At 38.7% G+C, this 18,290-nt stretch overlaps 1 protein-coding gene across 1 annotated transcript in view; it reads right to left on the bottom strand.

Moving 5' to 3' along the window:
* stum (stum, mechanosensory transduction mediator homolog) overlaps positions 1 to 11,641 on the bottom strand; it is a 31,110-nt gene extending 19,469 nt beyond the window's left edge. The window contains exon 1 of the mRNA XM_041805029.1: positions 10,777 to 11,641. Within this exon, the coding sequence (XP_041660963.1) occupies positions 10,777 to 10,987 (211 nt within the window). The 5' untranslated portion in view covers positions 10,988 to 11,641. The remainder of the gene's footprint in view (positions 1 to 10,776) is intronic.
* Positions 11,642 to 18,290: the final 6,649 nt, after the last annotated feature.

Below are 18,290 nucleotides of genomic sequence, written 5' to 3' on the forward strand. Positions count from 1 at the left end.
TACCCCACCACCCCAGTGCAACCCCTTATCACTCCAAATAAAAGGCAATAAATACATTATGGAATTTATATGATTTATGTGCACACACTTTATTTCAGCAGAGCATGAATGTCTTTTAATCATTTTGCCCTGCTGGCATGTAACATAGTCACACTGTCTCTGACGCAATGCCTGTATGCACATTTTGCTTGAGCCTCTAACTACAAAAAGAAATTACAGCTGTTTTCTTTATTTATTAAATCTTATACTAGTGTTTTAAAGTACAGTATCAAAACAACTTAACTTCTACCACTGACAGTCAACATGCTTTTTTTTCACTCAAAGGTATCATCTCAAAGGCCCCAGTGTTAAATAAGTATTGATTAAGCACCACAACTGGAAAAAATCCACACAACACCCACCCCTACTTCATTTTTAGCCTACACAATAATCTTACCAAGGAAAAAATACGTTTTTATTTGAACCAAGCAATAACTTAATAACTTAGCCTGTAGTTTGCAGCTAGAAAAGAAGGAAAGCATTAGCCAGAAGACTATAAATCACATTTGGGGAGGTCACATACACTGAGATTTTCAGGGGCCCAGTCATTTCTGTGGGGGAGCCTGCCTATTGCTTATTATAGTGATACAATAAAAAAAAAATCATGTTTGTAAAAAAAAAAGTAACAAGTTTCCTGTTTTTTTTTTTTTTTTAATTTGAGGCGCCCTACTTACTATTAATGTTGTCTCTTAGTTGACATAACATTCTCATAGCTACAAATGTCAAGTTGGCAGAAAAAAAATCCAATAAAATATGGATTTCACAGATATCTTAGTTCAATTTTGGTTTGATTAAGGTGCACATGCAAGAGAAAATCAATCTCCAACTGCATTATATAGGTGTCTTAGTCGAGAAATTTCAGTAAGTCACGCATTTTTAAAGTCTAGCTTTAGTTGGACAAACACAATAATCCAGCTTTAGCTGTATGGAAGAGGACTGACAAAGGCCTTAAATCTCTGACTTGAACCTGTCAGGTATAACAAATGTCATCAGGACTCAGAGAAGAGATCCTCTCTAATCTTGGACAGCGACGGATAAAGAAAACACTGAATGTGCTACACAGCCAGGCTTCATGTTTCAGCTGAGATTGAGCAACATTAAATCAGCTGTTCAGCTCCTGTATTTATTTAATTTTTTAGTTTTTGTAAACCTGCCAGTCATAACCCGATAATATACAGTGCATAAATGTTCAAGCATGCCAAATATCAGTATCACACCATTCGTTCTCAAGCTCACTGATATCAAGAGACTAGGATACAATTCATCTGAGATAAGCTCAGTTTGAAAACACAGCTTGTTGTGTTGATTAAAATCTCATTTTCAGAGTCAGAAAAACACTGAGACAGATGGAAATGTTATAGAACAGGCCACTGGAGACATTAAACCTTTAAAGCATGAATATATGTATATGATGCTTGTTTTTGTAACACATCCCATAAGCAGCAACGATTAAATCAGCAATATGGCCATGTTATTGCAGGGCAGGGGTCTTAATAAGCCTTTAACAGCCAGGCATAATATGTGCAATGGATGAAGAGTGAAGTCAGAAAGCGAATAGAGATTTCAGCTTCAGGTAAACCCCATTTGCAAAGTTGAATCTTTTCAGTCAGCCCAAGCAAAAGTCCCTGAAGCATCCACCCCACAAACATCCAGAGGCAAGATGTCAAAATGAAACTGATCCTGTGTCTCCAGTACTGCGCACACGTGCCTCATACCTCAGCGCCGTATACCTTTTCACACACGAGCTTCACGTGACAGCTGCCGCCCACGCACCCACACTGAGGCCTTAATCATATATTCACTTTAACTCTCACTGTCACAGCCTCTCACTTTCCAATCCTCTTATGGCAAAGATTGTAACACAGCTAGAGTAGTGAGATATATTTTCACATATAACCTAATTATTTACCAGCTGACAGCTCTTGCAGTGTTTATACTCACTAACAGCTTCAGTGAGACTCACTAATAGATTTATACTCCATCTTCATTAGTTTGTGGAGACAATCTAAGGTTCTGGCGACAAAACGTCAAGCAGGATTAATGTGAAGTGGACCCCGGAGAGGGAGCTTGTCAGATTACATCCACCAACTCTCAGTAGAGCTCTGGGTTCAGTACCAGGACTCTAGATATACTGTCTTTGGAGAAAAACAACGCGATATTTACTCGCACTTGAGGCTTACTATGGAAAAATTTTGATGTAATTTTAAAATTTCTGGACACTTTTTTCAGTCACAATTAGTTTTTTCATACATTTCTGTTTGTGTGCAGATTAATGAACAAAATAAAGCAAATGCTTCGGTGTATGGAGGTGCTTTGAGGGACATTTTTCAACTTCAAGAAAGACTATCTGTTTCCCCTTGTAAAGTTAACATACTTAGCACTGGCTCCGGCTTTAAGAGATTGGTGTAAAAGAAAAGAAAATGCATGCACAAGATGTCAAAGTGAACCTCAGAGTCTGTTTTACTTTGACCCCAAAGACCAGATTTACTGTACATCTCTCTACTACTGTCAGCGATAACTTTTCTAGTTTGATATTAGAAAAATTTTTCTTATTCTTGCCCAGACTGAAGAAGGTTAATATAATGTCTGCAACTCAGTCAAATCCATCATCAAGAAATGGAAGGACTATGCTGCATGTGAAAATGTGCCCAGATCACACCATTCTCACAAACTGAGTGACCATGCAAGACAGAGACAAGTGAGAAAGATAACCAAGACACCTACGACTACTCTGAAGTCATAAGTTACAAGCTTCAGCAGCTTTTTGGCCATCAGACAAGACACCAAACACTCCACATCACCACAAACACACCATCCCCACTGTGGAGCTCAGTGATGGCAGCATCATGCTGTGGGGATGCTTTCCGGCAGCCGGACCTGGAAGGCTTGCAAAGGTAGAGGGTAAAATGAATGTGGCAAAATATAGTAAAGTCCTGGAGAACCAGACCTCAATCCAATAGAGAATTTGTGGCTGTGCTGGAAAAGGGCTTTTAACTCCTGATCCCTGTGCAACCTGACAGAGCTTGAGCAGTTTTGAAAATTAGAATGGAGTAAAATTGCAGCGTCCATATGTGCAAGCCTGATTGAGACCTATCCTCACGGACTCAGTGCTGTGATTGCAGCCTAAATACTAACATGAAAGAGGTGAGTATTTTTGCAGTAACTTATTTTACATAACATATTTTTTTGTTAAATTGACATTATTTTGTAGAAATCTGTTTCACTTTGACATTTAAAAGATTTTTTTGTTGACAAAAAGGCAACTTATATCAACCATGATTGATTCATAAAATCAAAATTGTAGGGGGTGAATACATTTTATAGGCATTATATTAAAAAATGCTCTCTATTTCCTGTCATTCCCAGTATGATGTCATATAGAATGTGGTGTGTTTCCAAATCTTGGTATCCAAGTTTGTGTATATAAGAAATCCCTAAATGTCCTCTTGATAAGGCAGAATTTAATTTATAATACCAGAAAAGCACTCGGAGAGCGCAGACCTCCGCCATTAACCCTATCTCCCAGTAGTGAAGAACCCTTCAAAAAATCCTGGATCCGTCCCCATGTGCCCCCCACCACAGCATTCACTGATTACTCCCTCCCCGGTGGAGTGGAAACAAGGTGAGGCAAAGCATTGGCTTCGCTACGGGTGCCAACATATGCACCTATGGTCTCATCGGACGACTGGAAGTCATGGCAGAGGGTGAATATTCCTCTATTCCTCCCAGCATTATGAGTATTCTTGCTACAATTCGCTGTCTTTCTCTCTGTTACACTCCGACTTGTCTACTTGAACAGGCATGCATCTTTCAAACTCTATAAACTCCAAAACTTTGAATATAAACACACCCAAAAACTGCTGCTCCAAAAAATGCTGCTGGGATTGAAGTTACTTATGTCCGCCATCTCCTGGTGTAAAGTGGTAAAAGCGCAGACCTCTGCCATTAGCCCTATCTCCCAATAGTATAGAATCCTCAAAAAATTCCTGGATCCAGGCGGTGATCCGGGTCACTCCCAAAATCTAATCAGTTCTTCCTTATGCCATTTCTGACATTATCTGAAAATTTCATCAAAATCAGTCCATAACTTTTTGAGTTATGTTGCTAACAAACGAACAAACAAACAAACCAACGAAGAAACCTACCCGATCACAAAACCTCCTTGGCAGAGGTAACAAGTAGGTCCGAAGTGGCTCATCTGGAGAACCAGGAGAATTCCTGTTACTCTAGTCTGGTTTAAAGGGTGAGTTCATACAGTTCATAAAGTTCATACAGACAGCAAATATAAGGGATGGGCACGAGGAGGAGCACTCATTGTTCGACTCAAGTGACTCTCACAACTCCCGTCTCTCTTCTGCATCTCTTTTTCTCTGCTCATGACAAACTGTCAGTGCCATGTAAATGCACCAGTTGAAGATAACACATTAAGCTAGCAGTGCGAGATATGTAACACATAACACAACATAAATTGTGCAAACCACCATCCAAGTGTATGAATCAAATCAATTAATTGCATGGTCTTTAGCCTGTGTGTAACAACTTACATATATAAATTTACAATATCAATAAGTTGCTAATAGTAACTATGTTACAACAAGAACTAAAAGTAAAACATCACCTCTGCAGCAGCTGCAGCCCCTCATCCAGTTTGCTGCTGGCTGAGAGAGGAAGAGCCACCACTAACAAGTGCAAGCCATAAGAGTGAGCAGGTAGGATTCAGTCAATGTTAATCTTAAAAAGAGTACAGTAAAGATCTGTACTTAATGAAAGTTTAGTAAAAAAAATAACTTGGCTTATATGTTTTTTTTTTTAGACTTGTAAAACCATAAAAGACTTGAACAACTGTAAAATCTGTCTTCTAAAAATATATAAAATAATGAAAAGTCATTATGATGAGGTAGTCACAAGTCATCATTCTGCTGTCTAATACTAAAATGATGACAACACCTCACAGACAAATTTGTCCACCATATATGCAACCACAAGCCTATTTATCTCAGCTTTACCTGTTGCTGCTGTAGAAAATTGAGCTTTTGCTACCTGGTAGGTGCCAACATCAGTTATCTTGAGCCTCACTTGGGCTCTGAGGGTCTCTAGCTTCTAGCTTTGTGTTGGTATGCTGCCTTTGCAGATGTTTGGAAAGATTTGAGGCAGAGTACCCTTCATTAGGGAGCTGTTTCAGGCCTAGACACAGTTTACACTTCACTGTCACATTCTTGTCCTGTTGTGCAACAAATCCAAAGTAGTGTTTATGTCTCCATGCATATAAGATGCCCATATTTGAACTGCTCTGCTGTTTTCCTCTTCCTCCTCCACGGACTCGAGCTATCATGTCAGTTAAAGGAATCAGTGTGGCATTAGTGTGCATTGAAAGGGATGCTTGATTTTCTCTGTGCTCCCATTTTACACATGGTTGACCAATTTACAGTAACACAAGTAATGAGATTATTATTTCATAGTAACGCGTTACTTAGAACCACTTAATCCAGGTTCTCTTCCACTGTGATGGCAGCAGACATAATACATTATCAAAGAGCCAGGTGCTGCTACACAAATAGGCCCCCATTTGTTAAGACCTGCCTTTCAGTTAAAGTGCCCTATAAAACATGCCCTCTTAGGCACTAATACGGGTGTATAATTTGTATGCCTGTGTTTATTAATACACCTGTGTCTGCAGGGAATCATGTTCTGCTCTGACTCTTGTCCAAATTCAATTACACATTTATTTTGGCCGCAGGATGAACAGAACAAGCCGCTGCTTTCAGCCTCACTCAATTACACCCCAATGGCATTGATACAAACACGCACACACAAACACATGTGCATTGTGTTCGTTTTAGTCGGCGTTGTCATGGCAACTAGCAGCTTTTCAATGAAATGTCAAGGCATTCAGGGCAAACTGAAAAACACACTCACACTGTACAAACACATACACCTCTACATGACAACTTGTCTTTATGCTTTAACTGAATGCCAGGGACAAATTTTAAGACATCCTGTGAGGGACATATTCAGGCCAAAAGAGGAGGAAAAAGGAAATATTTAGGTCACTGTGTTTGCTGACCTTGTTTCTCTTGCTGTATGTTGTTGACATTTTCAAACATTTATTTTGAAAGACTGAAACAGTCTGTTCATTTTTTTTTTCTTTCCAAAAGTTAGAGAAAATTAAGACTTGGAGAGAAAGGCAATCATACAGTTTTGCTTTTTTTTATTTGTTACTGTCTTCTGTGGTGTCTTTTTCATTTAAAGCAACATTTTCCCAGCGTTTTCTAGTACAAACCTATTTTTATCACTCAAAGTGCTGTTTTCCTACCTAATCTAAATTAGACGTGTGAATGTGTGCATGCATGGAGATGTGCATATGTGCACATTATAACCCCAGTGTGTCACTTCTATGAGTCTTTACTGTAAGGGATTTGAAAGACAGTGGAAATACGGTATATTATACAGTAACTCAGTCTGCCTCCACAGGCTTTGTCATGTTCAAAGTAAGGATCAGCATATATAGGAGGCTCCTGCTGCATGCTAAAAGTAACAGCATGTGCAGCACATACAGACACACAGTCACTCAATACTAACAGACATCCAGCCAACTGTAAGGCTCTAGATATCGGGGGGGGGGCAGGAGGGAGAGACATCCAATTCTTAACTATAGAAATGAGTTAAACTGGGTCTGCATCAACATATACTGAACAAAGCAGGTCCTGTTTCCCAAGAATACTGAAATCTTGATAAATTATGTATGAGGAACAGACAAAGTGAAAAAAATACATTAAACTGAGTACCTTTTCTCTATTAAGTCTGTGCATGAATATGATATGCAGGAAGAAGTGCAAAAAGAAGAAAAAGAAACAGAAAACATGTCAAGCAACAGTAAGAGCATAAGGGAGCAGCATTTTGGGAATGATGGTGAAATTTCATCCTCAACAAAATGAAGATAATATAGACAAGCAGTGTGTTAAGTAAATGTTAACCAAATACTTTAGGATTGAGTTTTAAAAGAAGTGTAGAACAAATTCACCACTGCTGAAAGTCATTAGCGTATTAAGGCTAAGAGCCAACACAAGAGGATCTGATCCAGTCATGTGCCCATATTTTGATGCTCTTAAACCTTCAGGTCAGAGACCTTTGTCAACTACTGGAGGCAGACGTGGTAGATGCAGGCTTTGTTGCGGCGTTTACTCCTGGCCAAAGAAACACATGCTGTTTCTCAAAGCTAACGAAGCGTCCTGGAAAGGCAGGACACTTCGTCATCAACTGCTGTCAGAGGACTGTTTAATGTCAAGGATCCTGAAAAATTTTCAAAGGACTCAGTCCTTCAAACAGAGAATTTTCAAGGATGTACATATGCATCCTCCGCTTGCAGGAATTACCCACAATCCAATGCGCACAGTTTCCCTTCTCTTCAAAAAAAGAAAGCATAGTATCAGGTAGAAGCTGAGTCAATCCATTTTAAATGTAATTATTGTCCCATTTCCATTGTTTATATGTTATCATCGTAATTTTATGGCATAAAAAAGCTGAACAAGTAAAAGCAGCAACATAGGATAATGATAACATTATATCATACTTGAATATGATTATATAATCATAGATTATACAATGGTATAATGATAAGATATGATGATACACATATTAGACGGCTGATAAAAGTACAATGCTGTTGTCAGTAACATTTCCATTCTCAATTCTGCTGCCGCCATGTATACTATATATTTGCAATTATTTTAATGATGCAATCATGCATACATGCTAGCCTGTTTCAAATGTGTGTTCAACAGTTGCCAGGGAGGACTTTTGCCTCGCCTCTGTAGGACTGGACTTGGAAGGATCCTTACTATAGACAGCAACAGCCCTGTCTATGTGATCACCATGCAGGCCCTAAGGAATCAAACCATTGACATAATCATGCAAACAAGGCTTTTCTAATAACGCATCACTGAATCACATTTAAACACATCAAAATGATATGATTACCATTACTTAATTAGTGACAGTAAACGGTATAATGTAATCATGTATTGTAATCATAATGTAATCATGTAAATGTACTCAATTAGTGCACAATGTTTTGCCAGTTTAGCAGCCTGCACAGTATACCCTGTATGCTGAAAGGGTATCAAAGTTTTTTCATCCTGTTGGAAACAACACAGGGGACATCATTTAATCAAAGCAGGATGATAACAGCTTGTTACAATCACTTTGAAAGGATACCAGAAAAATAGAGCAAAAAATAAAATCTGAATAGAGGAAACAGACAAAAAAGGATTGGGGTCTGCAAAAAATAAGCTCAACATATTACTCTCTCTGTATTGCTTAAAATATATTCTAACATGTATGACAAGCTACAAATTTCACATCTTATAATTACTGTGTTTAAGTTTATACAATAATGATTTTTTTTTGTGGTGAAGCAAGGCACAAATTGGGAATCTATTGCTACTAATATTTGTTCAACTATACAATGATGGAATAAACTTTATCATGCATTAAAGCAGCTATTATTGATGGATATCAATATGGTGTACCTTATGAATTTGGCTTGATCTTGGATGTGCCTTGTGAAAAAACTTACAAAACCTCTTCCCAACACTGAATAAAACATGGACGTTAAAACAGTGGCCTCACCCACTGGCTTTTAAATAGATGTTTTGAAGCCCAATGATGGTGGTCACTATGCTGGAAATGACAATCCCAACCTGGTGATATTTACAGCTGATTATGGTCAATATTTATTGCTGATCTAGGCTGAAATTTACAGCTGATCATGGTTGGTATTTACAGCTGATATAGGCAGATATCTACCACTGAGATTGGCAAGTATTCAATGTAATAACAGTGTATATAGGCCGATACTTAGATATCTATTATTGACTGATATATATAGCTTATATAGTTGGATATTTACAGCTGATATTTGCTGATTTTTCCAGCTGATATAGACCAACATTTAAAGCTGAAATTGACCAATATTAACAGCCAGTGTATATCATATTAACTGCTGATGGAGAGATTTTAACTGCTGATACAGGTCAATATTTACAGTCAATATTTATGGAAATTTACTGCCAATATAAATCCAAATGGGCAGCATATATAGGCTGGTATTAACAGCTGATATTGGGTAATATTAAGAGCCAATATAGGCCCATATTTACTGCTGATAAAGGTCAATATTAACAGCTGACTTTAGCAAATATTTAAAGCCATTATAGGCCCATATTTTGAGCTGATATAGTTGATATTAACAGCTTGTTTTGGTCAATATTTAGAGCCAATATAGGCCCAATTCTTACAGCTGATATTGGCCTATATTTAAAGCCAATAAAAGCCCCTATTTACAGATGATAGAGGGTTAATATTTACAGCTAAACTAGGCCTTTATTTATAGCCAATACAGGCCAGGTTTGAAGTCGATATAAAATTAGATTTACAGTCAACATAGTCAACATTTACAGTTGATATTATCCGATATTTACTGTCAGAACAGATCAATATGTACTGCAATTTACACCAATATATTGGACAATAAACAGCCATCATAGATGGATATTTACAGCTAAAATAACAAAAATACTTGCGGCTGATGTTGGCTGATAAATACAGTTGATATGCCAATGCTTACCACTAATATGGGCTAGTATTTAGAAGTGACCATAGCCAATATTGACAGCTGATATTGGCTATTGTATACAGCTGAAATAGACTGAAATTTACAGTCATTATAAACCATATTTACTGCGGATAGGCCGATATTTACAGCCAAAATTGGCTATTTAAAGCCAATAAATCGGTCGTACATATGGCCTTCTATGTACATGTCTGCCACTACAACCATTAAGTTCAATGTTATCTGCCAATACATATATTATGCATATATTTAATCCTTCATTTTACTATGAGTTCTAATGATGATTCCTTGTTTTTTGGAGCCAGCCTTAGATGGCCACTTGAGGAACTGCAGTTTCTTTTTCATATTCTGAATTGACCTCCATTTCCACCACCAGAGCATGCACAAGGTTTCTACCAACAGTGATGATTCAGATACTGTTTCCAGCCTCCGTAATAATGACATTTCCTGCTGTGATATGTATCTGCCTACAGTGATGATACAGATGCCAGTAATGATGACACATATGATGCATTTTCATACCCAATGTGATAATATCTGTTCAGTCTTATTTAGCATGTGTATTAACATCTGGCAGACTGATGCTGTGTGTGTACACCCAGTCTATCTTATTATAGCACAGGGTGTGAACTGAGTCTGCACCCTCAGCCCCTTTTTCTACATGCACACACGTATAGGTAGACTAAGAGGGAAAAGCAACCAGATCTTTAGCATGGTGGAGAAATAGAAATAGTAGTAATCAAAGGGCTGTGTTTTGTTCAGTTTCCACTGCCTGCAAACTTTCCATGCTGTAACTTTTATGGTCACTCCTCGTCTTTCACTATTTATTTAATCTTTTGCCTTCATGTTTGTTTATCTTATTTACTGGCATGCAGGCCTGCACCCCTGCTATAAACTGTCTATGCCTGCATGAGTCCAATTTCCCCACGGCTGTCTCTAGTTTCTCTAAATTTAAACTCTGCATGTGAACTCTGCCTCATGTTTGCTTTCCTCCTTTCTTTGGGTTCAGATTCGTCTAAAATCCTCAGACATTTTGCACCAATAAATACACAGAAATTAAAACAAATTCAGCTTTGTGTGAACATGGATGTGATTTTCCAGCTTACCGAGTCCAGGTATGAAGGTGTTCAGAAACAGACAGATGACAGCCACAGGGAAAGGCATTGTGGGTATTGCAGCCCGTAGAGGTCCCTTCTTCTCTCTGACTTCCACCACCACTCCTCCTCCTGCTGTAGGGGCCCCTGCAATGGTTGCTTTGGCCCCGAGATCCCCTGTCTTAACCTGGCCTTGCTCTGTTCCTCCTTCTTTCTGTGCCATCACTTTTTCTTTCTTGCCCTCAAAACAGTGAATCTAAGGTGAAATTAATCAGGACTGACTGATGAATGTTTTTGAGAATCAGATCAGATTATTAGCAGAAGGTCTCAATATTTGTCTCACAGTATACACTAAATTACAATTGGATAGCAACATCAAGATTTTTGCATTAAATTTATTTAAAAATTCTGAATCTGTCCAAAGGATGAAAGTGTAATATTCAGCAATACTTCCCAAAGTTAACTTCAAAAACATTCAAAATGATCCTGGGAATATTCAGTTGCATAAAGTTTTCCTTAGAGAGCAATTATCTTAAAAAAAAAATCAAATTCCTTAAAACTGCTGAAGTCCTACCAAGAAACCAACCTGAAGTTAAGCAAGATTATTGCTTATAAAAGCCTCTCTAAGACTGTTGAATCACCCTGTAACGTGCCCACACCATCTCATCAGAGGTCAGTGGTACCTGCCCTTTATTTCCACGTCCACCATACTCTCAAGGAATGTGATCAACAACAGCTCCTCCTCCCAGATGTTTTAATATCTTCAGGAAAGAAAAAAAATCCTTGAAAGATGATGCTCCCTTCAGTAATTTCCCCAGAAGTCACTTTTCTTTCTTTCTTTTTGTCAAACCTCAGTCAACCCACACACCTCTCCAAGACAGAGTGCACAGCACATCCCCTCTTTTTCTACTACGTCTCCCTCTCTCTCTCCCTCAATCTCTACTTCTCTCCCTCCCTCTCCCTGCTCCTCTTCCTCTCCCAGCATTTAAAGGAACAGTACACCAACGTCCTCATACTAGTGTTCAGTGATCACATATACAAAGCTTTTATTCAGTTCATTTAAGCATCAGTGCAAAGAGGGACTTAAAACACACAACTATTTTTTTTTTAACATTTTTCATGTTTTAGCTGAAAACGGACATTCATTGATACATTTTATGTTGTTTTTTTGTGATAATGAGTAAAATGAGATTCATTTAGAAAACATGCTCATCATACTTTTCATAATTTCATGGCAAAATCGATACACAGTTTTTATTTGGGGGAGAAGGCTCTGCTCAAAAGATGCTCCCTGGGTTAGTCAAGCAGCATGCTTTGACTTGACTTTGGCTAGAAACCCTCATATGGATAGATACATTTATGACAATGTGTATTGAGTACAATAAAATTGGTTTGAAAGCAATACATCCATAGCAGTATGAGTCTGAATATGAGGGATGCAACAAGCTTTTTGCTATAAAAGAGGAGGCTGGGGTGGAGGAGGTGAAGCTTCGCCAGCAGCATCGTGGTGCATCAGCATAAATGCGAGCAGGGATTAGTGAGAAGTACATCATGTTTTATTTTAATGGGCCACTGTATTGAGAGAAAGAGCTGTGACTGGGTGTTGGGAGGCAATAATTGGGATCAGCTGGCCATCAGCCGGTCACAGCTGGCGTATGACCACCGTGCCCTGCATGAACTAACACCAGACCTCATTTATTTTCTTAAAATCAAAACATATTCATTTGCTGTTTGGCTGGTTTTCCCTAGATATGAGGCTGTTTCTCAACATCTTTGTAAACTTGAATCATCATTAGAAAGCTGCATCCCAACACACATCTTCTTAACCACAAGTCATGAAAAACACACAAAAAAAAGTCAACCTAATCAGTGACTGTGTTCTCATGCACACTCACTTTGTTTTCAATGAAATTTAATAAACATCACAAGCTTTTTTCAGAATAACGTGTTAAAGTATAATTTATAATCTCAGATAACTTCTGTTATGAATTGGCGCTATACAAACACAGATTGATTGATTTATTGATTGAAATGTACAAGAAATAATTGAAGTTAGAAAGGAGAGGCAGAATGAAGGCAGACAATATGGAAAACAAACATTCAACTGTAAGTCTGTTGAAGCCAAAGGAAAGCTAGGACAAGGCAGACTTCTGCTTTTTAAAAAGATGAAAATGAAAGGATAGTGGACGATAAAATAACAGGCTATGTCAATATCTCAGTAATTATTTATGCCAGCTAAACCCCTAAAGAGGAACATCTTTCATTTCCTTACTCCCTCCCTTCCCTTCCCTTCCCCTTCTTCTCCTTACTCTATCTTTCACTTTCATCTTATTTCCTCTCCTCTCTCCTGTCTCCATCCTCAGTCTGACTGCAGACAGTAATAAAAATGACTACAACCTTGGAATTATTTAGCTCCTTTATGTCTCTGTCTGTCTCCTCTTCTCTGTCCCTCTCTGTTTGGTCTCCTAGCAACCCAGGAAGCTGTTGGTAATTATACGGACGATATTGATCTCTTGGTTTTTGGTCCCCTTCTCTCTTTCCCCTCTCACTGTCTCTCTGTCATCTCATAATTCTTCTCTAATTCCCACTTTTAATTTCCTTTCCAAGTCCTGAAAAGCTGTTGCCTTTATTATTACTTTTAATTTTTTGTCATGCAAATCAGAGCAGGACTTGTCTCCAACATGCAGACGTCTGAACTCAATCATAATCAGATTGTTCAGCCAAAGGCATGCAGGGTAATGTGCTGATGCTTATTACCATGACAACGTGACAAGGGACGTTCCACGGTCGCTGTCTTAAAGTGACATTTGGGTTTTGAGAGGCGCAGCAGTGAGTCAGAATGTACCTCTGTTAGGTTGGTGATTGATGTTAAGCATTTGATGGGGAATTAATTTCCCCCTCTGCTCTTAATGGGAGTCACAATAGCCCCCTCATAGTGTGCTTGTTGGTGTGTATTTGTATGTGAATGCCAGGCGTTGGTTCAGATTCATGCTGTCACAGTTTTACAGCTGAAAATACTCTTGTACATTCAAATGTGTGCACTTGTTTATGCTTTCTTGTCTCAACGCTCTCTCCAGTCCTGTCTCTCTCTCATTCTCTAAAGGGGTTTAATTTATGTCTGTCCCATCTGTCAGGAAAAGCTGACACAACACACTGGTTATTTATATACATCCAGGAGTGTGTGAGTGCTTGCATGTGTTTGTGTGTGTGTTAGCTCCTGATGACTTCCCATTGTCACCCACACACCCCCGACTGTATCATCACCATACTGACTGTGCAGCCCACAGACTTCATTCTCCTTTTTAATCCATGAATTCCTTACACAGTTTTTTAACAGAAGTTTTGTTTTCAATCAGATTTTTTGATGGTTAAACACTGGTGTCATCTGCATAAAGCATCAGTAAGATACTAAATATGATGACAGGAACTCTGTGATTACAGAGCTGTGAAAAGTGTTTTCCCCTTTCTGATTTCTATTTACGTATTTTGCATTTAAATGCAAAATCCCATTTTTAAATTATGATTTAATTCATTATGTTAAAAAAAAGAAATCCAAATCTACCTGGTCCTATGTGGAAAACGTAATTGCCCCATAAACCTAATAACTGGTTGTTCTGCAATTGTGACGACTGGCAATGAGTCTTTTAAATGCTGTGGAGGAATTTTGACCCACTCTTTTTTTAATTTAGCCACATCATAGGGTTTTCAAGCATGAACAATCTGTTGAAGGTCATACCACAGCATCTAAATCTGATTTAAGTACCAAACCAGTTCTGACAGTCTTTAATGCAACTAAAACGGGGGCGGTTTCCCTTGCCTCCGGAGCCTTAAGGTGCAGGATTTGTACGTAAACACCTATGAATAAAATATCTGTGCAGGAGTTGTACTCCTGATGCTGCAGCACATATGAAGGCAGCGGTTGAAGAGGAAACTTCTGTGGAACAAGCGTCAATCGGGTAGTCAAACCAATGTTGCAGTTGAGCCACCAAACCTCAAGCTCAAGTCGAGTCCCGAGTCCCCATTGTTCAAGTCAGAGTAGGCTTAGCCTATGTATTTTGTGTGCTAGTATTATTAAAAAAAGACTTTGCTGTGACTTAAAGTCACACGTGTGTCCTTTGTGCTGAAGAGAACCCAGTAATTCAGTCATAGGTCACACTGTTCTTTTTATTGAGTGCTGTTTTAGTTTAATGCCAGATTCAATGAGATGTTCACCTTCCAAAAACTTCCACTTGTATCTTGTCAGTCAACAGAATATTTCCCTAAAGTCTTGGGGATCATCAAGATATTTTTTATCAAATGTGGGACAGTTCTTTGTGTTCTTTTTGGTCAGCATGCCATTTTTACCTGGTCTCTTTCTTATAGCTGTATCATGAACTCTGATCTCAACTGGGTCAAATGAGTCCTGCAGGTCTTTAGATGTTGTTCTGGGTTCTTGTGTGACCTCTTGGATGAGTCTTCGATGCGCTCTTGAAATTATTTTGGTAGGCCAGCCACTCCTGGGTACACCACTCTTCCAAGTTTTCTCCATTTGTGGGAAATGGCTCTCACTGTGGATGGATGGAGTCCGAAAGCCTTAGAAATGTCCCTTTCCAGACTATAGATGTTAATGACTTTGTTTCTCATCTGTTCTTGAGTTTCTTTTGATTGTGTTGGTTTGGAGATCCTTCTGTCTTCTTCACTTTGTCTTATCAACACAAGAAAATAAAATATTTATTATAAATACAAAGTGTTTTAAAGTGCGGAGAGAAATGGGAATTGTCACAGCAGGAGATTCCTAGTTTTGAGTCCTGATTGGATAGGGTTTGTATATTCTTCCTGTGCCTGAGTGGGTTTTCACTGGGTGATCCAGTTTCCTCCCACATAACAAGACGAAGGTTAATTGGTGACTCTAAATTGCTTGTGAGTGTGGGTGTAAATGTTTGTCTGTCTCTGTTGTATTTTGTCAATGATTGACTGGAAACCAGTCCAGGATATACCCTACCTCTCTGCCAGTAACAGCTGGGATTGACTACAGCCTCCCTGAGATGCTGAACACAGAACAGCGTAGTGTAATGGAATAGACGGAGGATTTTTGGAAAATTAAATGCCCAGTTTGAATTTTTTGCTAGCAGCGTTTTTATAATAAGTTGGAATAGTGGCAACAAAGGGCCAGAAATGTTTTTAAATGACTTGAAACATCTCCATGATGGAACATCTCAAGAGAAATTAGGGTAAATTGTAACCGGTTGGTAATGTGATTGCTCCCAGCATCCCAGGAAGTCTGAGTCTTTCAGACGGGAAAATGACAAAGGATTAATCACTCTTATAAAGACTGCCCTGGAAAGCAACGCTTCAATTTAAGAAAATGTTTCCATATATAGTTTTTTTTTTAAGTGAGGGATTTTATCATAAACATTACATATTATTGTTATCCGATAACCCTGCAGTAAATATAAGGTAGGATTTTTTTTTTTTTTAATATCACTGAATCACAAATGCTTTCATGGTTACAGCAACTTTATTCCAACATGTCTAGAGTGTTAATACTCAGATTTTGGGTTTCACTTCACAAGGACTTCAAAATGGACTAAGACAAACTGAAAATCTGTTCTGAGGAGTAACAGGTCGAAATTTGATTCAAATTTTGTTTGGAAATCACAGAAATCAAAATTTCCATAAAAGTTTTAATCTTATCATTAGGTCAGCTAAATTGAGGTTATTAGCACTCACCTGGGCTTTAATAATGAAAAGTTTCTTGCCATATGGTAGCATTATTGACACAGCCTCATCAAAAATACATAGAAGTGGCCCAGAGTTTAGGGCCGACCACAGAAAACGCCTGGCCCCCCCCGTTTTAAGTCTTGTCTTAAGCACCACTGGCTGGAGCTGGCCCTCGAACCTCAAAGCGGGCGCTGGTGAGGTCCGAGATGTACTGTGGGGCTTGTCCATTCAAAGCTTTAAAAATAAACAATAAAATATTAAAATCAATTCTAAAATTAACAGGAAGCCAGTGCAAAGATGCAAGAATTGGGGTGATATGTTCACGTTTTATGGTTCTTGTTAAAAGTCGTGCTGCAGAGTTCTGGACTAACTGCAAGCACGAAAGTGCTTTATGCAAGATGTATAAAGTGCATTACGGTAGTCCAGGTGTGAAGAAATAAAAGCGTGCACGACTTGCTCAAAGTGCTTAAAAGATAAAAATGGCTTAACTTTGATTAAAGACAAAGGTGATAAAAGCCTGGTTTAACGACTGTGCTGATCTGTTTGTTGAGTTTAAAATCACTGTCCATGGTGACGCCAAGGTTGGTGGCAAAGTGTTGAGCATTATCTCTGAGGGGGCCCAGGTCCATAAGGGGATCAGTGGGTCCGAACAACACAATTTCTGTTTTCCCCTCATTTAAACAAAGAAAATTTTGGGCCAACCAATTTTGGGTGACGTCACCTAGGCAGTTCAACAAGGGTGTCAGGGGTCCTTTGGCACTCTTGGACATAGGCAAATAAATCTGACAGTCATCAGCATAAAAATGGTAGGAGATGCTCTGCTTTCTAAAAATTGCCCCCAGTGGGAGAAGGTAAAGCGAAAAAAGGATTGGGCCAAGAATTGAACCCTGGGGGACTCCACAGTGGAGAGGGGCAGCAGACGAAGTGGAGTCCCCCACCCTGACAGTACAGGATCTCCCTGACAGGTAAGACCTAAACCAATCTAATGCGGTCCCCCTGACACCCACACGCTTCAAGGCGGTTTAGAAGAGTTGCATGGTCGACCATGTCAAAAGCAGCAGTCAGGTCTAAAAGCACTAAAATGGCAGAACTACCAGAATTGGTCACTAAAAAAAGGTGATTAAAAACCTGTAAAAGTGCAGAATCAGTGCCATGCAGGGCCTTATAGCCTGACTGGAAACTTTCTAAAATACCATGTGCATCTAAAAAGGGCTGTAATTGACTAAGAACACTTTTCTTCAAATAATTTAGCCAAAAAAGGGAGCTTCAAGATTGGCCGAAAATTAAAAAAAAATTGAAAGCGTCCAGACCTGCTTTCTTAAGGAGAGGTTCAATCACAGCTTGTTTGCAAAAAGAAGGGACAATTCCGAAGACAAGACTGCTATTCACAATTTGACAGACACTTAAGCCAATTGTAGCCCACACCTCCTTAAACAACCTTGGAGGGACAGGGTCTGTAGGGCTAGATGAAGGTTTTAGTTGATCAACAGTTTTTGAGAGAGATGGCAATGACACTTGCTCAAACTGAGAAAAAACTGCTGAGCAAGGAATGGTTATGGGTGGATTGAAAGAGGGGAATAATAAATTATCCCTAATCAAAGCAACCTTGTCTGTGAAGTAGGATAAGAATATTTCACATTTTTCAGAACAGCATTCTAAAAGAGTAGGTTTAAAACAGACCCAATTGTTTGAAATTAAAGGGGAGGATTATTCCCATTTTTCAATATCAAATTTGAAAAATATTTTATCTTTTCCTCTTCGACTGATTTCTTACACATTTTCCAACTGTCTCTTAAAATCTCATATGACACCTGTTGCTGATCGGT

Source organism: Cheilinus undulatus, linkage group 14, assembly GCF_018320785.1.
Source record: "Cheilinus undulatus linkage group 14, ASM1832078v1, whole genome shotgun sequence".
Lineage (NCBI taxonomy): Eukaryota > Metazoa > Chordata > Actinopteri > Labriformes > Labridae > Cheilinus > Cheilinus undulatus.